The 23,091-nt window shown below is 47.8% G+C and overlaps 2 protein-coding genes across 4 annotated transcripts; one reads left to right on the forward strand and one right to left on the reverse strand.

Annotated features, from left to right (window-relative positions):
- The first annotated feature begins 299 nt into the window (after positions 1-299).
- Positions 300-7,310, forward strand: LOC136511904 (PWWP domain-containing protein 1-like). Of its 3 annotated transcripts, none has more exons than XM_066505919.1 (3): positions 302-1,137; positions 4,753-6,818; positions 6,888-7,310. In XM_066505919.1, exons 1-3 carry the CDS (start codon positions 429-431, stop codon positions 7,059-7,061), a joined length of 2,949 nt encoding a protein of 982 aa, XP_066362016.1. In that variant the 5' UTR covers positions 302-428; the 3' UTR covers positions 7,062-7,310. The 3 variants fall into 3 exon arrangements, with proteins under 3 accessions (XP_066362018.1, XP_066362016.1, XP_066362017.1); XM_066505920.1 differs by having other exon boundaries at positions 4,753-5,396; positions 5,511-7,310; XM_066505921.1 differs by having other exon boundaries at positions 300-1,137; positions 4,753-7,310.
- An 8,606-nt stretch (positions 7,311-15,916) lies between these two features.
- Positions 15,917-22,093, reverse strand: LOC136513519 (1-aminocyclopropane-1-carboxylate oxidase-like). The gene is made up of 2 exons (XM_066507505.1): positions 21,893-22,093; positions 15,917-16,660 (listed from the first exon to the last, which is right to left on the reverse strand). Exons 1-2 carry the CDS (start codon positions 22,091-22,093, stop codon positions 15,917-15,919), a joined length of 945 nt encoding a protein of 314 aa, XP_066363602.1.
- Positions 22,094-23,091: the final 998 nt, after the last annotated feature.

Consider the following 23,091-nt stretch of genomic DNA (forward strand, 5'->3'; position numbering starts at 1 on the left):
ATGTAAATTATGGTAGGCTGATTTCACCGAAAAAACTCCTTTCTTGTCAAAATGCCAAGCAATTACATCTTCTCGGCATCAGCTTCCCAAAAAATGTCTCTGATCAATTCACTGACTCGGGTAACCAAAGTTTGGCTCCTCGGGGTAATCGGCTGTCTCGTGACACCCCTCGGAATCCAAGGATCGAGCCAAATATTGATAGAAGTTCCAGTCACCAACTCGCCAAATTAATCCTTCTTTTAAAGCTTTGATTCCCCGTAAAATACTCCTCCACGCATGAGATTCCACGCAAAAATAATAAAAATTATGAACAATGGCCCTCCTTCCTCCGATCCCCTAGTCACCCTCCTCCGGAGCCCAAACCCAAACCCAGGCCCAGACTGATCAACCCTGCATCCAAATCTAGGTTTTCGATTCCCCTCCACAGGATGTCCGACCCCGCTGCCGGAGGCGGCGGCGCGTGGGCGAACGGCGGCCCCCGCTTCGGCGACATGGTCTGGGCCAAGGTGAAGTCCCACCCGTGGTGGCCGGGCCACATCTACAGCGTCAGCCTCACCGACGACGAGGAGGTACACCGCGGCTACCGCGACGGGCTCGTCCTCGTCGCCTTCTTCGGCGACTCGAGCTACGGGTGGTTCGAGCCCAGCGAGCTCGTCCCCTTCGAGGACCACTTCACAGAGAAGGCGGCCCAGGGCGGCAGCTCCCGCAGCAGCTTCGCCGCCGCCGTGGCCGAGGCCGTCGACGAGGTAGCTCGCCGCAGCGCGCTGGCGCTGCTCTGCCCGTGCAACAACCCCGACGCCTTCCGCCCCCACCCCATCGACGGCAACTTCTTCCTGGTCGATGTCCCGGCATTCGACACCGACGCCGACTACCACCGCGACCAGATTCGGGCCGCGCGGCAGCGATTCGTGCCGCGGAAGGCGCTCGACTACTTGCTGGACGCCGCCGTGACTCAGCAGGACGCGGCAGAAAAAGCCGCGCGCACCGTGCCTGGGATGGAGATGGCCGGGCTGTTCACGGCGTACCGCCGCGCAGTGTTTTCGCCGATAGACAACACCTACGCTCAAGCGTTCGGGGTGGATCCCGAGCTGGCCCTTGCTGCCGAGCAGAAAGCCGCGGCAGAGCGAGCTCAACGAGGTATCAACACTCACATGCCCAATTCTAGCTGTACTATTGACTGCGCTGTTGTTCTTGTTGCTGTGTACTTGAAATTGATGGCTAAACAATGTTACTACTGCTGTTATAGATCAAGCAACAATTATTTTGATGTGAATAGCGGAGTGGATCTGATTCAAATAGTTTCTGTTTCTCTCATGTTGAACTGCTTGTTGCATGAAGGATGTTGCATCTTTTTAACAAGGAGAGTGATTATTAAATTCGGGGTGATACTAGTCATGCAGAAATTTGTTGATTAAATGGTAACTTGTACTGCTTCACGGGATTCAATCCAACCTAGTAAAATATGAGACATGCATATCCACAGATCTCGATCTGTATTTGTTCTAGAAATTGGATGCCTGTATGATATTATATCATATAGTGTCTATATGATACTATCCTAATTTGTATGTGAGTTAGGTTCTTGCTGTGTCCTAGAAAAAAATCATCCATGATCTTGTGGGCATGAAGTGTATGAAGCTGTGACTAATTTGCGTCATGTAGTTTTAAAGCTGTGACTAGTTAGCATCATGGTGTTATTGGAATCTTGAGATGTTTTACTTCTATGTCCATACACTGCATGTCTAGGAAGTTTTGTTCTGTAGTATATTTAGTTCTTTTGCATTACAACAAGTCAACGACAATTATCATATATTTGAAATCTGTGGTTCCTTCCTATTCTAGTTTTTGTTGTTGCACTTCAGTTTTCTGTTCATTCCATCCATTGAAGTCAGATCATATTAAATTGTGGGTTAACATATAAAAGCTGCATGTTTGATCAAATTGTTAATTTTGCTTGTCAAGGAGGATGCACCTAGATTAGACAAATTGATTCTTATGCATATAGTCAGTACAGAGCAATGAAATTCATGTTTTGTAAAAGAACTGCAATAAAGTGTGAAACTCATTCTGAATGAACACCCATGTGACTGATTAAATATGGTTGGTGACTCGTTGAGATGTGATGATTGATAACTTGGGGGTATTCCTTTCCTGATCATAACATCTTCTGTTCTGGATGCATCATTTGCCTGTTCATCATGGGCAGGAGGCATCGAGGTAAGCTGGTTGAGTCCACATGTACATGGTGAAGGAAGGCACTGCGCTCCACATTGCTCTATTGTGGTGCTTAGTAGCTTTTTTATTTATAAGCATGTATATATATATATATACATATATATACAATATGTCGAATAGATGTGTTAATCTGAGCATTCAGAGTAACTGATTTGATTAGACTGTGCTGGTTAAGTAAAATCCTAACATTTGCAAACGAGGTATCACTTCACAGGCTTTAAGTGAAAGTCCCCGGGGAGAGAGTTTTGCCAAAGTAAAGCAAGTCCTATCAGACTTGCATCCTACGTTGAGACTAAACCCATTACAACTGCGAGAGCCCACCCTCAGCAAGCATATTGCTATAGATGCCATGAGTAACTTGGTGTGCCCAGTCCCGCACATGCCATCTTGGCATAATCTTCCTTTGACCTCTCCTTGATCTTCCATTATGTTACCACACTGCGGTTTTGTACATGGCCGGTCATTGTAGTGTTGTTGGAGCGAGAATACTTGCCTCTGAAACCAGAAACAATTGCACACCCATACCCACAACTCCAGCCTGTTAGGAGTGAGGACCCATTGACAATTGGCTTGCTGTTAACGAAGTGTATTGCTTGTGCCTTCCAGGGATCTAACATTGACATGGAAGATTCCGATGACACTGATTGACCAAGTTTCTGAGCTGCATGAGTTGAGCTTGAGCCTGTTGGACTAGCTACTGGCGTGCGTGCCCCGATGGTGCGATGAGAGGCTCTCTGAGCCATATCTTACAGTGTCAGCGTTGTGTTGACGAAGCCACGCTGGGGAAAAAGACTGATGCTGGCCATATATATTATACGCTGGGGAAGGACTGTAGGTTTAGCCTAACTTAATTGCTCTTGGGACCTGCTTTGCACAGGACCTGGAGCAGATAACAGGCTCCTTTTTGCAAGCCTATAGATTATACACAGGCAAGCACTAGAATATTTAGAAGGAAACACTAATCCTTGAGCTTAGCCCCGTGGTGGCATCGGAAACAGGAAGCATGATATAGGAGTATTCCCCTCGATGCTGGTGGTCAGCGTAGTAGCTTTTCTGTTCCTTGCCTCTTGCTGCTAGCCGGGCCAGCCACATGGAGCTGTTTGGTTGGCTGGTTCGTATCGTTGCTGGTTTGTGAAGAAGTACTGCTTGCTGGTTTGTGTGAGAGTGAAATGCTGTTCCGGCTGGAAATTTACGATCGTTTACAACAAGCCATAGCCAAACGAACAGGCTGTAGCGTGGTTCAGCCCGTTCTGGCCTAGGACCAGACCAAACCAACCATCCCAAATATTAGTAGCTGCTCCCTCTCATCAAAAAAATAGGAGTTGCTGCAATTTCAATTCTATTTTTTATATAAAAATATTATATATAAATAAATAGACAAAGAACAGGAGGAAGAAAAAGTCATGGCACCTGATTCATGAATAGGGTTGTCTGCGACCGTATGTGAGGTGCCTAATCCATGCATCAGAGGCGTGTCTGGTGCTGGTGCTGGTGCACGTTTCTTCACTGGAATGGAAGACGAAGCTAGTGCCAGGGCAAGGCAGTTTTTCCTTTGACAGAGGTGAAAGCAACGGCGCAGGCAGCGAGCCATCCGCATCCACCACCACGCCTAGCCTCTCGGCTAGAGTGCCACGGCCTGCGGGCTGCTGGCTGCTGGCTGCCGCCACGTCTACAGAGATTAGCGTCGCCGAGCGCGTATGCCAGCCGCTAGCTTCTCCATCACACAAGGAAATTAACGTTTCCCAAGCAATTACGGCTAAACTAAGGCCCTGATTGGTTTCCATAAGTCAGATGACTTATTAAGTCAGGTGACTGAAAACCAGTGACTTATAAGTTATGCCTATTTAGTTGTAGATGACTTATAAGCTTATGTCTGTTAAATGAAAGGTGTGGGTCCTACGCGAAAAATGGTGGCTTATAAGTTTTAAACAAGGGTGAACTAGCTTATTTCTTATAAGCAGGGGTGATTTATAAGTTGATGGTGTTTAACAAAATTAGTCACTTATTTCACTTTTTAACTTATAAGTGGGTGACTTATTTGACAACAAACATGCCCTAAACTGGCTTTTAAGCCTTTGATTGATGCATGTCCTGGCCATCACTGGTCGATTCGGTCCTTGCGTGTATAACAAAAGCCGACTTCGAATCCATCACTAGTAGTAAGATCTAGGAGTGGCCATGTTGCCGTCTAGCCACTCCGACAGCAAGTCTGAACCATCACACACCCACACACACTTAACGCTAAAAAAAGTCATTGTGTTTACAAGAAATACTTGGGCATAATTACTTTCTTTATACTGTCGTGGCATTATTTTATTTCATCATTGTACATAGAAATTAGTAGTTTTTTTTTATCATTTATGAAGCATTCACGTTTGGACTGGTAGTAGCCACCACTCGGTCTTTCCGCCTTCCGTTGACTGCAATGTTGTGTGTACCTGCTCTGTTTTCCTGCTGCTGAGCTGACTGAGATAGTGGGACTGACTGACTGACATGGCCCACATGGATGCCTTGCAGCGCGGCCGCTCAAAGGGGGACTCAGGAAGACGGCGGCGGAGCAGGCCACGCCGACGGGCGGCGGCCGCAGGAGGGGCGGCGCGGGCGGGGCCGCCGCGAGGCTCATGGAGAAGATCGTCCCGGGCGCGTCCGCCATGAAGGCCAAGTCCAGCAGCAAGAAGGACCAGTACCTGCTCAAGCGCCGGGTCGCGCCCGAGGCCTCCTCCGCCCACCACCGCCAGCCGCAGCTCCCGGACGCGCCACCGCCCGCGCCTGTGCCCGTGCCGGACGACGGGCCGCCTGGCTTCCCGGCCAGCGGCGACCCGCCCACGCCGCCGCTGCCTGGGAGCTCCATCGCGGACGAGGATTTCATGATGCTGCAGAGACGCGCCCCGCTCGTCGAGGTCCCTCCTCCCGCCGCCCACCAGACCCAGCCGACTGAGGGCCCCACCGCAGCCGCGCCCAAGAAGGCGACCAAGCCCAAGAAGCCCCGCAAGCGCGAGCGGGAGGAAGGCGCCGATGCCGATGTCGATGCCAGCCCCGACGCAGTGGACGCCGCCGGCGAGCCCAAGAAGAGGAAGAAAAAGAAGAAGCTTCCCGACCTGGACGGCGCCGGCAAGGCCGCCGCAGTGGTTCAGGACCCCAACGGGCTTGACGTGACGCAGGTACTATCAGACATCCGGAACCTCCCGCTGGCTCCCTTCCATGGCGCCGACCGCCGCATCTCTGACACCGCTCGCTCCTTCGTCCTCGCGTTCCGCTCAAAATACTACAAGAAGAGCTACGAGAACGACCCACCGGAGGAGTCGAAGAAGATGAGCCTGGATAAGCCTACTGCCGCCGCGGCCGCTGACGGCCAGTCGCCCAAGAAGAAGAAGCCGGCTGCACCGAGGCCTGGCGCAGGCAATAATGACCCCACCAAAGCCGGCGTGAAGCGCGCGCCATCGGACCGCCAGGGGGAGCTGGCCGTGAAGAAGAAAGCCAAGCTCGAGAAGATCAAGACACTGTCCAGTGAGAAGAAGGCCGCCGGTCTGGAGCAGAAAGACACAGCGGCGGTGCAGCAGCAGGCAGCACGGGCTGCAGGCGGCAAGGACGGCAAGGCCGAGATGGGTGGTGGTGCGGCGGCCAAGAAGAAGGAGCCAGCGCCGGCACCCAGGGTCCGTACCCCGTCGCCGACGGCGCTGATGATGAAGTTCCCGCTGAAGAGCACGCTGCCGTCGGTGGCGTCGCTCAAGGCGCGGTTCGCGCGGTTCGGCCCGCTGGACGTGGACGGCATCCGCGTGTACTGGAAGTCCCACATGTGCCGCGTCATCTACAGGTTCAAGGCCGACGCGGAGGCCGCGCTCAGGTACGCCAAGGCCAACGCCATGTTCGGGCAGGTGGACACGCAGTACCACCTCCGCGAGGTCGAGTCAGGGGCCGGCCGCGACCCGCCGCTGGCGGCGCCGGCGCCGGAAGCGCCGCCCCCGCAGCAGCAGCAGCGCTCCGAGCTGCGGCTCATGGAGACGGCATCGTTCAGGCCCGGAAGCTCCGGGAACGGCGCCCCGCTGCCCATGTCCAGGGCCGCCGGGGCCGTGCCGGCGCGTCCGGCCGTGGGGCAGCAGCAGCAGCCCAAGTCGATCCTGAAGAAGAGCACCGATGAAGGAAACTCTGGGACCGCAAGGGAGGTCTCCCGTGTGAAGTTCATGCTGGACGGCGCGGACGGCGGCAAGCTCGAGCCGCCCGCGCCGCCGGCGAGCGTTGGCGGCAATGGCGCGGACAGCGGCGTCAAGGCTGCCAAATCCGTGGGGTTCGCTTCTTCCCAGCCTCTGCAGCCACCCCAGCGCGCGCTGCTGCAGCAGCAGCAGGCTCCACGCGCCGCCGTCACGCAGCAGCTCCCGCCCCCGCCGCCTCTGTCGCTGCAGCAACATCTCCCGTACCACCAGCCTCGCGTCGCCGACGGGCCTCCACTGGTGTCTCCCCAAGGTCAGCTGCTGGCATACCCGCCACCTCGCGTCCACGGCGAGGGCCCCTCCGCGCTCCCTGGGCAACCGCTGCCGTACCAGCCTCGCCCCACCGGCTTCCCTGGTGGACAGCAGCAGCAGCAGGTGGGGTACCCGCCTCGCTCCGGCGAGAGCCCGCCGCTCCTCGCCGGACAGCAGCAGCAGCAGCAGCAGTTCCCGCCTCGCCCCAGCAACGCGAACGCCGCCGAGGAGGTCCCGGCGTGGAAGAGGGGGGAGAAGGAGTTCAAGGAGGAGGCGTGGAGGCTGATGACGGGGATCGCCAAGATGGTGGAGCCGCTGACCGACAAGAACGGCTTCTTCCCCTACCACCTGTTCCGAGCACAGTGAGCATGCGTGGCGTCCGTCCGGCCTCGGTGGGGTCGCGGCAGCTGGATGGTCATGGTCAGCTGCCGCGTTGTATCCGTCGGGCCCCTGGGCCAGTAGCAACCGGGGCTTCGCCGGAGAGGGACAGAGAGATTGAAAGGCTGGCAGGTGCCTGTTCTGTTCCTGTGGTAGTTTATTTATGACTGTGGTTTATCCGTTTATGCGAGTGTGTGTATGCACTCCGTCGTCTATACAATGGGATGTTGTAGTGCTTGTTTTGTTTTAAATCCCTCCTCATTTTGCAGTTAATAACTGTAGGTTTTATTATTTTCGCAATCGCAAACTCTTATTCGCGATCGGTCAAGCGCTTGTGCAACCGCGCAACACCGCTTCTCCAGCCGTCCATTGCCACACCTTCCCTGGAGTTAGAGGGTGCCTCCTCCCTGGCTTTTTGGCACTAGGTGTATTACCCTAAATTTTATAAAATTACTACGTCTTACTTTGATTTTCAATAATTTTGTGTCTTAGTAGAAATCAGGCGTAGAATTGGTAGTCTTTGGTGGGGTTTCTTGCCGGGGTGTTAAATTTAGTACACAACCCAACCCCCAATATAAGAACAAAAAGACCATCCCCACAACAAAAACCGTCTCATCCAAACCACTCATTTAATTGACCCTAAAGCTATTACAGTAGATTAACCCAACCATTTGTTGGTAATGAGGAGCAAAGAGCCAATGGTCGCGGTGTTTGGAGGCGGCAGTTAGGCAAGTGTGGCTCGTTGGCGACGACGGGTTAGTTGAGGGCGGGTTCGACTGGCAGGCGGTGTGGCAAGGTAGCACATCGTCGATAGCCATGGTCGGTGGTGGAAGAGGTGGTATGCTCTTGTGACCGTGCGACCAGTCGAGCGATAACTCTACCCTTTCACAAACTAGGAAGGGTACTGGAGTAGCACTCAAAACTCATTCAGGGAAGAAATAAGAGAGTATAGTCTTCTTCTCTTAGGTCGGGTCTTTTTCCCCACTACATATGGATTAGGAAGCGAAGCAAAATAATTTATCCCTCAATCCACAGACAAAGCCCGGAGATGACTGAATCCAAGCGTAAAGTATGTATACAGTGTTCTTGTGTCTTCCTCCAATCCAAACGTTCCGACATGGTGATCGCCATTACCGGTTTTAGTTGTAGCACGAGTCGCTACGTACGTGAGACCTTCTAACATTTCAATCATGATAACCCTTGCTCTGTCACTTTCATCACCAGCCACGTGCCAGTGACACTGATAACCTAAGTTAGAGGAATTGATTGTCACCACCACACCCTTGCAAGTTTGGCATAGGGAATTAAGGATTTTAACAAGCTCTCTCTCGCCACATCCCACATTGAGGTCCTTTTTTGAATTCCAAAAAATGCTTTTTTTGTTTTTGAAAAGAAAACTCTTAGTGGAGACTATGTTTCGGAACACATGATGCCTTTTTGAATTCCTTTGTTTTCGAACACATGATGCCTTTGTTTTTGAATTCCACAAAATGCCTTTTTCACAACAAACAAGTGCCTCATCTGTGCCAAACCAATCAAATTGTCGGCATCTTATTCTTTTAGTAGCGGAAAATGATGGAATGCTACTAGTATCCGTGTTCACATTTCTTCAACTACAATAATACTATAATAGGCACATTTAATAAATATGTAAATATACAAACTAACATTATCCTATAATAAATCTGCCACTGAAGCAAACAAAAATCCATATACTCCATTGAGGTCCCGTTTTGGAACGCATGATTGAAGAAATACAAGAACAGAAGAAAGAAAAAAACATGAATAGAATAGGAATACATATGCAAAACTGAATTTTGTAGGGATAAATGTTTGGATAATGTTGGAGTTGTTCCAAATTCACTCCAAGATATAGGCCAGGCTTCTGACGGAGCGAAGCGGAGGCCCGTCGCCGGAGCCCCCCGCGGTACGGTACGGTATATACACCCTTGCTAGGGTTTCGTGGAGACTTGATTCTCTTGTAAGCCGCCATAGGCGTGTAACCCAAAACTCTTGAGATAGTGAGATTGTTGCTGGCTGGTGCCCGTGGTTTTTCCCCTTCACATCGGAGGGGTTTTCCACGTTAAATTGTGTGTCTCCTCTGTGGCTTGATTCTTTACTTCATATTCTTATACGTCGTTCATAACAAGTGGTACCGGAGCTTTGGTTGCTGTTAGGGTTCATGACGACGTCGATAAAGTTCGATCTTCCGCTGCTGAACTACGACACGCGGTTCTCGCTATGGCAAGTCAAGATGCGGGGGATTCTGGCGCAGACTCATGACTATGATGAGGCGCTGGATAGTTTCGGAAAGAGGAAGGCCGAGTGGACTCCAGAAGAGATCCGCAAGGATCAGAAGGCGCTCGCCCTAATTCAGTTGCATCTTCATAATGATATTTTGCAGGAGTGTCTGAAAGAGAAAACTGCTGCAGAACTATGGCTGAAACTGGAATCGATCTGTATGTCCAAGGATCTAACCAGTAAGATGCAGATGAAGATGAAGCTGTTCACCCTGAAGATGAAGGAGGAGGATTCAGTGATGAGCCACATCGCTGAATTCAAGAAGATCGTCGCCGACCTAGTGTCGATGGAGGTGAAGTATGATGATGAGGACTTAGGTCTTTTGCTGCTATGTTCTTTGCCAAATTCGTATGCAAATTTTCGTGACACCATACTTTTGAGCCATGATAAACTAACCCTAAAGGAAGTTTATGAGGCTCTCCAGTCTAGGGAGAAGATGAGAGGCATGGTGCAGAATGACGGGACGTCGTCCTCCAAGGGCGATGCTTTGCATGTGAGAGGCAGAACTGAAAACAGATTCTCCAATGATGGCAATGATGGTAGAAAGAACTACGAAAGGAGAGGCCGTTCAAAGTCCAAGCCGCATGGTAATAAAAAGTTCTGTGTTTATTGCAAGCTGACAAATCATAATGTTGAGGATTGCAGAAAAGTACAGAATAAGGAGAAGAGGAAAAACAAGTCGGCTGGTAAGGTCTCTGTTGCTGCTGCTGCGTCTGATGATGATTCTGGAGATTGTGTGGTAGTATTTGCTGGTTGTGTTGCTGGTCATGATAAATGGATTCTCGATTCCGCATGTTCATTTCATATTTGCACTAACAGAAATTGGTTTAGCTCGTATAAGTCTGTGCAGAAAGGGGATGTTGTGCGGATGGGAGATGATAACCCGTGTGACATTGTGGGGATTGGATCAGTTCAGATCAAGACTGATGATGGCATGACCCGCACGCTGAAAAACGTCAGGTATATACCAGGGATGTCCAGAAATCTTATCTCATTGAGCACGCTTGATGCAGAAGGTTACAAATATTTCGGTTCAGATGGCGTTCTGAAGGTATCAAAAGGTTCTCTTGTTTGCTTGAAAGGTGATCTTAATTCTGCAAAGTTATATGTCCTTAGAGGGTGTACTTTACCTGGTTCTGATTCCGCTGTTGCTGCTATTACTAATGATGAACCTAGTAAAACTAACCTTTGGCATATGCGTTTGGGACATATGAGTCACCATGGTATGGCAGAATTGATGAAGAGAAACCTGCTGGATGGCTGCACTTCGAGTAAAATAAAGTTTTGTGAGCATTGTATTTTCGGGAAGCATAAAAGGGTACATTTCAACACTTCTGTTCACACCACTAAAGGTACTCTTGATTATGTTCATGCTGATTTATGGGGTCCTTCCCGTAAGTCCTCACTTGGTGGTGCTCGTTACATGCTTACAATTATTGATGATTACTCTAGAAGGGTTTGGCCTTATTTTCTGAAACAGAAAGATGATACTTTTGTTGCTTTTAAGGACTGGAAAGTAATGATAGAAAGGCAAACTGAAAGGAAGGTAAAATTGCTTCGTACTGATAATGGTGGAGAATTTTGTTCGCGTGAATTTAATGATTATTGCATATCGGAAGACATTGTTAGGCATCACACCATACCCCATACTCCACAACAGAATGATGTGGCCGAACGCATGAACAGAACCATCATGTCCAAGGCCCGTTGCATGCTGTCTAATACCAGGATGAGCAAGCATTTTTGGGCTGAAGCTGCTAATACTGCCTGTTACTTGATAAACAGGTCGCCTTCTATTCCACTAAATAAAAGAACTCCCATTGAGGTATGGTCTGGTACGCCTGCTGATTATTCATAGTTGAAAGTTTTTGGATGCACTGCTTATGCTCATGTTGATAATGGAAAATTAGAGCCTAGAGCTGTTAAGTGTCTTTTCCTTGGTTATAGTTCGGGAGTCAAAAGCTATAAATTGTGGAATCCTGAAACAGAAAAGACTTTTATGAGTAGGAGTGTTGTTTTCAATGAATCTATGATGTTTACTGACAGTTTGCCCTCAGATCATGTTCCAGAAAAAGAGCTGCAGCGTATGCGCATGCAGGTGGAGCATGTTGATGATGATACAGGTGTGCAGGTGGAGCCTGTTGATGAGCATGGTGACCATGATAATGATGTTGCTGAGGATGATGCTCATGATGATGTTCAGCAAACTCCTCCTATTTTGCAGTTAGAGGAGGATTTAGCTATTGCTCAACGCAAGTCAAAAAGGACAATTGCACCTCCTAAGCGTCTTATTGAAGAGTGTAATTTGTCTTACTATGCTTTGAGTTGTGCTGAACAGGTGGAGAATGTTCATGAGCCAGCAACCTATAAAGAAGCTATTCGTTGTGGTGATACTGAGAATTGGATTTCTGCTATGCATGAGGAGATGCAGTCTCTTGAGAAGAACAGTACATGGGAGATTGTACCTTTGCCTAAGAATAAGAAGACCATCAGCTGTAAATGGATCTTCAAGAGAAAGGAGGGTTTATCTCCAAGCGAGCCTCCAAAGTATAAGGCAAGGTTAGTTGCTAAAGGCTACAGTCAAATTCCGGGTGTTGACTACAATGATGTATTCTCTCCAGTGGTAAAACACAGTTCAATTCGTACTTTCCTTAGTATTGTTGCTTCACATGATCTTGAGCTTGAGCAGTTAGATGTGAAGACTGCGTTTTTGCATGGAGAGCTTGAGGAGGACATATACATGGACCAACCAGAAGGGTTCATAGTGCCTGGCAAGGAAAAATATGTGCAAGTTGAAGAGATCCTTGTATGGTTTGAAACAGTCCCCTCGTCAGTGGAACAAGAGGTTTGATTCATTTATGTTAGCACACAGTTTTAAAAGATCTAAGTATGATAGCTGTGTTTACATCAAGCATGTTAATGGATCACCTATATATTTGCTGTTATATATTGATGATATGCTGATTGCTGCCAAGAGCAAGATTGAAATCACTAAGTTAAAGAAGCTATTGAGTAGTGGTTTTGATATGAAAGATCTTGGTAGTGCTAAAAAAATTCTTGGTATGGAAATTAGTAGAGACAGAAAATCTGGTTTGCTATTTCTTAGTCAACAAAATTATATCAAGAAAGTTCTTCAGCGTTTCAACATGCAAAATGCTAAGGTTGTTAGTACCCCTATTGCACCTCACTTTAAGTTGCCAGCTGCTCAGTGTCCTAGTACAGATGCAGAGATTGAATACATGTCAAGGGTTCCTTATTCTAGTGCTGTTGGGTCTTTGATGTATGCCATGGTTTGCTCTCGTCCAGATTTGTCATATGCTATGAGTCTTGTTAGTAGATATATGTCTAATCCTGGCAAAGAACATTGGAGGGCAGTTCAGTGGATTTTCAGGTACCTCAGAGGCACAGCAGATTCCTGTTTAAAGTTTGGAAGAACTGATAAGGGTCTTATTGGCTATGTGGATTCTGATTATGCTGCTGATCTGGACAGGCGAAGATCACTTACAGGTTATGTGTTTACTGTTGGCAGTTGTGCTGTGAGTTGGAGGGCTACTTTACAGTCAGTTGTTGCTTTGTCTACTACTGAAGCAGAATATATAGCTATTTGTGAAGCGTGCAAAGAATTAATTTGGCTGAAAGGTTTGTACGCTGAGCTTTGTGGAGTTGAATCTTGCATAAGTTTGCACTGTGACAGTCAAAGTGCAATTTACCTCACTAAAGATCAGATGTTCCATGAGAGAACTAAACACATAGATATCAAGTATCATTTTGTGCGTGATGTGATTGAAGAAGGTAAGCTAAAGGTATGCAAGATTAGTACTCATGATAATCCTGCTGATATGATGACAAAACCTGTTCCTGTTGCTAAGTTTGAGCTGTGCTCAAGCTTAGTTGGTTTAATTGGATAGTCCAAGAGACTATTGTTGGCACCAGTGGTTTTCTATCTTTGTTATGTTCAGGATGAAGGGTTGATTTATGATACAAGATGAATTTGTCTCAAGGTGGAGTTTGTTGGAGTTGTTCCAAATTCACTCCAAGATATAGGCCAGGCTTCTGACGGAGCGAAGCGGAGGCCCGTCGCCGGAGGCTTAGGCCGGAGCGTATTCTTTTAGTAGCGGAAAATGATGGAATGCTACTAGTATCCGTGTTCACATTTCTTCAACTACAATAATACTATAATAGGCACATTTAATAAATATGTAAATATACAAACTAACATTATCCTATAATAAATCTGCCACTGAAGCAAACAAAAATCCATATACTCCATTGAGGTCCCGTTTTGGAACGCATGATTGAAGAAATACAAGAACAGAAGAAAGAAAAAAACATGAATAGAATAGGAATACATATGCAAAACTGAATTTTGTAGGGATAAATGTTTGGATAATGTTGGAGTTGTTCCAAATTCACTTCAAGATATAGGTCAGGCTTCTGACGGAGCGAAGCGGAGGCCCGTCGCCGGAGCCCCCCGCGGTACGGTACGGTATATACACCCTTGCTAGGGTTTCGTGGAGACTTGATTCTCTTGTAAGCCGCCATAGGCGTGTAACCCAAAACTCTTGAGATAGTGAGATTGTTGCTGGCTGGTGCCCGTGGTTTTTCCCCTTCACATCGGAGGGGTTTTCCACGTTAAATTGTGTGTCTCCTCTGTGGCTTGATTCTTTACTTCATATTCTTATACGTCGTTCATAACAGATAAACTATAGTCAAAACACATGAAACAAACAATGAGGTTAGACTAGATGTTTTTTCCTTGGTTTTTCTCTGAAATCAAACATAAAGGAAATTCTCCTATGTTCTTCCGGCAAGGGATTTCTACGAAAAATGAAGTATACTACAATCACTCAATCTATAGGAGGGACTTGGGTTATAATTTTTTTTCCCGCGATCCAAAGGGGGCTAGGATTGTAAGATGCTAGAAAGACAAGGACAATAGTAGATATTTGTTGATTTCAACTCCAAATTATTGGGTCCAGCGAAAGAAAGCTAATAGCACTAGTATTATAAGGGCACGTACAACCAAGACAGGAACCAAAGAAAACACACATAGCACAAAACTCTACAATCTCTTGCATCTCCTTCTAGTTCCAGATGAACGTCGTTGCTTCTCCGTTGGCGAGCGCGGGCGCGAAGACTGCTCGAGGGCTTATCCATCGTCAGCTCAGATGCAAGACAAGGCAATGCGTGTGCTCAAGCGCCCGACCATGGCGGCGCAGGTGAGCTCTAGCGCCCGGCCACGGTGACGCAGGGCAAGCTCTAGGCCCATCCATGGAGGGTGAGCTCCCAGCGGCCCTGGAGGAGCTCCTCCATCGAAGGAGCGCGGGTGTGGCGGCATTGGGAGGGGCGTTGTTGTTCTGTCCTCTACTTGATGGAAAGGCCCTCTACTAGAGGAAGAAGAAGAACGTGTACGAGTGGCTGACAACGTGGGCTCCATGATGACAGTTGGGCCCCATGATGACCAGCTCTACTAACAATGTTGAAAAGGCCATGCATCCCAATCTATTCAATCCCTTGCACCAAACAACAAAAATTGGAACTAACTGTATCCCTGGAACGAAACACAAATGGGTCCAGCCCAACCACAAAAACTGGGACAGGTCTAATCCAACTCATATCATCCCGAAATCAAACATATGCTAAAAATTTCTTAGTGCCTCTTTAGGGTGGATTGTATATGCCCTAACTAGGGCTATAACAAATTTAGAGCATATAGTTCGACCTTGGTTTACGAAATTATAATCAAGGAATTCTATGACGGTTCGCTTGAGTTATTTTCAGCCATTGAATAGTGTTTTCCTCTCACAACATTTTAGCATAAGCATCAGTATAAACCAAATTTCAGCATAAGCGAACTCAAACAGCGCTAAAAGAATCCAATTATGGATGTGCCGTTCAACATGAGGGGCAAGAGTAGTATTACAAGGTTGTCATTTTCACAACCACCAATTGCCTCATCTGTATCAAACCAATCAAATGGTCGGCGTCTTATATAGTACCGAAAAATGGTGGAATGATAATAGAGTGTTCACATTGACTATTCTTCAACTAGCAATAATAGGCACATTTAAATATGTAAATATACAAGCACACATTAACCTTAAATAAATTTGCTGGTCAAGAAACAAAATGCCACATACTCCATTAAGATTGTAAATTGGCTAGAAATACAAGGACGGTAGTAGATATTTGTTGATTTCAACTTCAAATTACGAACAATAATATTATTATAACTAGTTAGAACAAATTTAGAGCGCATATGACGACCTTGGCTTACAAAATCATAATCAAGGAATTTTGTGACAATATTTTCTCAAACAGCTAAAAGAATCCAATATATGGATATGCCACTCAACACGAGTAACAAGAGTAGTATTACAAAAGGTAGTCATTTTCACGCACTTACAACACCATTGATTGCCACATTAAAACAACTCAAATAACAACCGAAATAAAAATCATTTCAAGGCCATACTCAACGAACAAATAACACTAGTAATTGTGTTTTAGTGTCGTTAACGACTGTAGTATACCAGCAAGTTTTAAGCCGCCGGAGATGATTTTGGCGCCGCCGCCTTGACGGCTTCGAACCTGGGCTCCTTGGCCTGGAACTTCTGCTTGGCATACACGTCCATGTAGTCGCCAAACACGTACTTGGGGTACGCCTCGCCGCCGCTGGTTGCCACAGCCGCCGGCGAGATGGTGGCCTCGTTGGCCGGGTTGTAGAAGGAGGCGATGGAGCGGCGGTTGCCGTCGCGCATGGGCAGCACGCGGTGCCACGCGCTGCGGTAGCGGCCGTTACTGAGCACCTCGATCTGGTCGCCGGTGTTGACGACGATGGCGCCCGCGAGCGGCTGCACGTCGGTCCACTGGCCGTCCTTGAGCACCTCTAGGCCGCCGACCTTGTCGTCCTGGAACAGGAGGATGACGCCGCCGGCGTCGGTGTGCGCGCGCAGGCCCGTGATGAGGTCCGGGCGCGGGCACGGCGGGTAGTGGCTGACCTTGGTGCCGAAGAAGGGCTCGTGCTGGCCGTCACCGGAAAAGGCGGCCTTGACGGTGCCCCTGTCGAGGCCGAGGTTCTCGTCCATGGCCTCCATGACGCGCTCGGCCAGCTTCCGCAGCTCGGCGCGGTACTCGCGCATGGTCTCCTTGAACGCCGGCGGGTCGGACGGCCACTGGCAGCCGTCGTGGATGTAGAATATGTCCTCCCAGTCCAGGTCGTCCACGGGCGCCACCTCCTCCCCGCGCCGCTCCGCGTCGACGAGCGCCTCCAGCGTGCGCACCGGCTCCGATGTTGGTGTAATCCTGATCACACATGTGCAAGGAGTATGCAATGACGTGGCGTGTCTGAGATGGAGACGGCAAGGCGGGAAGACCAGTTTCAAACTGGGGAAGCCAAGCCAGGCGTGGTGACCACGCCCACGTTCTGCTGTTAACTGCAACATGTGTTTTCAGTAAACTTGTATCGAGTGTGTAGCAGTTTTTTATAGCTGCAGAGTGTGTGTTAGCTTGACATATATAATGCAGGGTCATTAGGGAGTTGTGTAATGCGTCGTGGTGCTGGTTAAGCACATTGTATCTAGAACAAACCAAAGTGAAAAAGGGCACTGTCTCCCGGTAGTCCACCCGGCGGTTCCAGTTCTTGTGTTCGCTGTGTTGATGTTCTAGCGCATTCTTTGATCTTTGTTGTTCGATCCAGCCACCATACAGCGTGTAATTGAGATCCTAGACCTACATTTGGTATCAGAGCCTTGATTACACGCGGAGATACTCCAGATCGGAGCCATGAGCGTGAGCGGGGAGAAGGGCGGCGGGGAAGCTCGTCAGGTTTACCCGACTCTGACGAACACGAATTACACTAGTTGGTGCATTCGGGTTCAGGCGATCATGGAGGATCAGGGGGAGTGGGAGGTGGTGGAGCCGGAGGCAGGGAGCGGGACGTCGGCGACGCCGAGTGCGGCGGAGCAGGCGAAGGCAATCGCCAAGGACAAGAAGGTCAAGGCGCATCTTCTGTAGTGCATACCGGATGACTTGCTGATGCAAGTTGCCAAGAAGAAGACTGGCAAGGAGGTGTGGGAGTCCCTGAAGGCAAGATTCGTCGGCGCAGATCGAGTGAAGGACGCTCGGATGCAGACGCTCAAGGGCGAGTTCGATGCAATCCGGATGAAGGAGGACGAGCCGCTCGATCAGGTTGTGGGGAAACTGACGACACTGTCAGTGAAATATAACAGCCTGGGTGGAAGCCTTGATGATGCAGAGATGGTGAAGAAGCTTTTTGACATTGTCCCCGATCGTTACCTCAACGTCGTGGCGGGCATAGAGCAGTTCTATGATTTGAAGACACTTGCATTTGATGAGGCGGTGGGGCATTTGAAAGCGTTCGAGGAACGCACACGGCGGAGCAGTGGCGGCACGTGATCTGATAGTGGGCAGGTGCTGCTCACGCAGGCGGAGTGGGAGGCCAGACAGAAGAGATCAGGTGGTGACTCTTCGGTGAAGGGGAGGAAGCATGAAGGCGGCGGGCGAGGTCGCGGTCGGGGCCGATGTGGAGGAAGCGGTGGCCGCAGCGGTGGCAGTGACGCCGGGAAGGACGGCACGGGGAAGCGTGACAAAAGTCACATCAAGTGCTTCAAGTGCCGCAACTATGGGCACTACGCCAACCGGTGCCCGGAGGAGAAGAAGAAGGAGGAGGCGCACTATGCAAAGGCGGAGGAGAACGAGCCCACGGTGCTGCTCGCAGAAACAGCGATGCTGGGACTGAATGAGCACTCGTCATCAGGGCAAGTTCAGAAAGTTCAGAAAGTGTTTCTGAATGAAGCCAGAACAGTGCCAGAGCTCCACCTGTCAGAGGGAGGCAATTCGACAGGCAACATTTGGTACTTGGACAATGGGGCAAGCAACCATATGACTGGTGATCTTCAGAAGTTCAGAGATTTGAATCGAGCTATAACAGGCAAGGTAAGATTTGGTGATGACTCTACTGTAGCAATTCGAGGTAGAGGTACTGTAGTGTTTCAAGGCAAATGTGATGATCAGTGGGTGTTATCTGATGTCTACTACATTCCTAAGTTGAAAAGCAATCTTGTCAGTTTGGGTCAGTTAACTGAAATAGGACACAAGGTTGTACTGGATGAAGATGTGTTAGAAGTGTTAGAGAAACATCCTGTCAGAGTTATCATGAGAGTGCCTAGAACACAAAATAGGATGTACAAGATTGAGTTGAGAACAGTAGAACCAAATTGCTTATTGGCTAGCATTGATGATCAAGCCTGGCTTTGGCATGGGAGACTTGGACATGTGAATTTTAGATCTCTGAATCAGCTGGTGAAAAGGGAGATGGCTGTGGGAGTACCTGAGATCAGTCACCCAGATCAGGTGTGCAGTGATTGTCTTGCAGCTAAGCAGACTAGAGCACCATTTCCTAAGTCTACACAATGGCATTCAATTGAGAAGCTCATGCTGGTTCATATTGATTTGTGTGGACCAATATCACCAGAGACAGCAGGAAGGAACAGATACTTCATGCTGTTAGTTGATGACCATTCTAGATGGATGCAGGTGTACATGCTGCAGAGGAAGGATCAAGCATGTGAAGCATTTGTCAAGTACAAAGCAGATGTTGAAAATGTCACTGGGTGCAAAGTGAAAACACTCAGGTCAGACAGAGGAGGAGAATTTCTAGCTGGACAATTTGCCAAGGTGTGTGAACAAGCAGGAATCAAAAGGCATTTCACAGCCCCATACTCACCACAACAAAATGGTGTGGTGGAGAGGAGAAATAGGACTGTGATGGAAATGGCTAGAGCACTGTTGAAGAGCATGAAAATACCAGGAAGGTATTGGGGAGAGGGTGTCAGGCATGCTGTTTATCTGTTGAACAGGCTGCCAACAAAGGTGTTGGGTGACAAAACTCCATATGAAGCCTGGAATGACAGGAAGCCTAGTCTAGGACACCTGAGGGTGTTTGGGTGCATATGTCATGCCAAGGTTGTTGTACCCCATCTAAAAAAGCTTGATGACAGGAGTAAACAATTGGTCTATTTTGGAGTGGAAGAAGGGAGTAAAGCACACAGATTGTATGACCCTGAAAACAACAAGATTGTCGTTAGTAGGGATGTAGTGTTTGAAGAGAAGAAGATGTGGAATTGGGGGTTAAGCCTGGGCACAAACATCACTGAAGAGTTTGTAGTTGAAGGAGACTTTGAGCCTGAAGATATTGTGAATGTTGACAATGTTGTAGCAGATCAGGCAGGGGAGACAGATGCAAGTGTTGAGAATTCTGTCAATGTGCCAGATGAGCTACAGATGCCTGTAGGAATGTATGATCAGGGAGATACTGAAATGGTCAATGCAGGTATGTTGACACCACAACACAGCATGTTTCAGAGTGACAGTTCCACACCACCATCAGTTAATGAGAGTGGAGCAATGAGGTTCAGAAACCTTGATGAAATTTATGATGAGACCACTGAAGTTGAACTGATGGACTCTGATGTAGAGGCATTGTTGGCAGAGGCAGATGAGCCATCTTGTTATGGTGAAGCAGCTGGTCATCAAGAATGGATGGAGGCAATGGATAAGGAAATGCAATCCATTGAGAAGAATAGAACATGGGAGCTGGTTAAGCTGCCTGTAGGGAAGAAGCCTATTGGATTAAAATGGGTCTTCAAGTTGAAAAAGAACTCAAAGGGTGAAGTGGTGAAGTACAAAGCAAGATTAGTTGCAAAAGGTTATGTGCAAAAGCAAGGAATAGATTTTGAAGAGGTGTTTGCCCCTGTAGCCAGATTAGATACAGTGAGACTATTACTGGCTTTTGCAGCTAATAATGGCTGGAAGATTCATCATTTGGATGTGAAGTCTGCTTTCTTATATGGGGAGCTTGAGGAAGAAGTCTATGTGTCACAGCCTGAGGGATATGCTGTGAAGGGAAAAGAGCAGTATGTTCTGAAATTGAGCAAAGCTCTTTATGGACTTAGATAAGCTCCTAGGGCTTGGAATGTCAAACTTGACAAAAGCCTGAAAAATCTTGGGTTCAGAAGATGTTTGAGTGAACAGGCAGTATACACCAGGGGGAATGGTGTTGACACAGTCATTTTAGGTGTCTATGTAGATGATTTAATTGTTACTGGAGGAAATCCTGAGGCAATAATTTTTTTCAAGAGACAGATGATGACTGAGTTTGAGATGACAGATTTAGGCTTACTGTCATACTACCTTGGGATTGAGGTAGAGCAAAAGAAAGACTATGTTACTGTGAGACAGACTGGTTATGCCAAGAAAATTCTGTTGCAGTTTGGGATGGGTGATTGCAATTCAACAAAGTTCCCAATGGAGCCTGGTTGCAAACTTGATGCAGACAAGAGTGGTCAGGCAGTGAATGCAACTGAATATAGAAAGGTGATTGGGTGTCTCAGATATTTGCTTCATACTAGACCTGATTTGTCATACTCAGTTGGAGTAGCAAGAAGGTTTATGGAGAAACCAACAATTATGCACACAAAAGCAGTTAAGCAGATCATGAGATATCTGAAGGGTACCATTAACCTTGGACTGGTGTATGTGCAAGGTGGATGTTCTGATAAGTTAGTGGGCTACACTGATAGTGATCATGGTGCAGATGTAGTGGAGAGAAGGAGCACAGGTGGCATGGCATTTTATTTGAATGAGAACCTGATAACATGGTGCTCCCAGAAGCAAAAGACAGTAGCATTGTCTTCTTGTGAATCTGAATTCATGGCAGCCACAGCTGCAGCCAAGCAGGCATTGTGGTTAAGAAATATGATCAGTGAGATCACCAAGGAGAAGCCTAAGGCAGTGACTCTCTATGTTGACAATAACTCGGCTATTGCACTCATGAAGAACCCTGTCTTTCATGGCAGGAGCAAGCATATTGATATCAAGTACCATTTTATCAGGGAGTGTGTAGAGAGAGGGCAAATTGTTGTGAAGAGAGTTGGTACCGAGGAGCAGAAGGCAGATGCGCTGACCAAGCCACTTGCAGCAGGCAAGCTGATTGTGATGAGGCATTTGCTTGGTGTGAGAGATCTCGGTGTGTGCCAGGATTAGGGGGGAGTGTGTTGGTGTAATCCTGATCACACATGTGCAAGGAGTATGCAATGACGTGGCGTGTCTGAGATGGAGACGGCAAGGCGGGAAGACCAGTTTCAAACTGGGGAAGCCAAGCCAGGCGTGGTGACCACGCCCACGTTCTGCTGTTAACTGCAACATGTGTTTTTAGTAAACTTGTATCGAGTGTGTAGCAGTTTTTTATAGCTGCAGAGTGTGTGTTAGCTTGACATATATAATGCAGGGTCATTAGGGAGTTGTGTAATGCGTCGTGGTGCTGGTTAAGCACATTGTATCTAGAACAAACCAAAGTGAAAAAGGGCACTGTCTCCCGGTAGTCCACCCGGCGGTTCCAGTTCTTGTGTTCGCTGTGTTGATGTTCTAGCGCATTCTTTGATCTTTGTTGTTCGATCCAGCCACCATACAGCGTGTAATTGAGATCCTAGACCTACATCCGACGCCCTGAACCCGGCCTCCCGGAGGCGGTAGCACTCGGAGCACACCTTCTTGACGCGCTCCAGAAGCTCCAGCGGGATGCCGTGGTTCACGAGCTGGAAGAACCCCCACTCCTCGCAGCCATTGGCGATCTGCGCCAGCGTCTCCGCCCTCTCGGCGCCGTCCAGCTTGGAGAAGTCGATCACGGGAACCACCATGGCTGATGAATGAAATGAGCAGAAGAGAAAAGAAGACGACGACTATATATGTTCTCAATCTCTGTCCGGATCGGATCGAGAAAGCCTGCTCTGAAGTAGATCTTTAGGTGTTGCAACAACTATATATACCTTCAATTCAGTGAAGGCTGGTTTGCATGCAGATCGTTGATCGGATGGCTTGAGCTCGGAGGCCATGGCTGTGGTTTTATAGGGTACCAAGTGTGCAAGTTTGAGCATGACTTATCTCTTGTCTGTCGTCTGGTAGGAGTACGACTAGACTCTCCCTATAGGCAAATATAAATATATATGACCTGGCTTGGAAAATGTTGCTCTATAGATGCAGAACTCAGTTCTGTATTGATACGGTAGATGTTTTTTTTTTCTTTAGAAAAACAACGGACAAGAAAATTGCCAGACATGTATCCATAAAGGACTAGGATCAGGAGGTCAGGAAAACTACTCCGACAGAGAATTTCCCATTGACATCCATATTTATAATCTCAGTCATCCATTTCTCTTGTGTGATATTCATAAAATTGATGTTTTTTTTCTCATCTACCCCTCGGAGCGAATCACAAGCAAATGAACGGGTATGGCAAATCTAGTGTGCATATGCAAATCTGAGAAAAATCCATGTCCTTCGTTAGCAAACACCATTATTGTCATTATTTTGAAAATATCCTCTTTCTACTACGAGAACACCATATCCCTCAGAAAAAAAAATCATCACCTATTCTCGGATTGTGGATTGCAAGAAAATTACTCCCTCTGTTCTAAATTATAAAACATTTTAATTTTTCTAGATACATTATTTTTACTATGCATCTAAGCATAATGTATATTTAAGTGCATAGCAAAAGCCACGAATCTTGAAAAAACAAAACGTCTTATAATTTGGAACAGAGGGAGTAGTTCATTCCTCTTTCAATCCAACAAGATTGTACCTATAATGCATATATCCATCACCTAGTTGTCCACGTTATTCCAATGTCTATATT

The sequence above is a fragment of the Miscanthus floridulus genome, chromosome 16 (assembly GCF_019320115.1).
Source record: "Miscanthus floridulus cultivar M001 chromosome 16, ASM1932011v1, whole genome shotgun sequence".
Lineage (NCBI taxonomy): Eukaryota > Viridiplantae > Streptophyta > Magnoliopsida > Poales > Poaceae > Miscanthus > Miscanthus floridulus.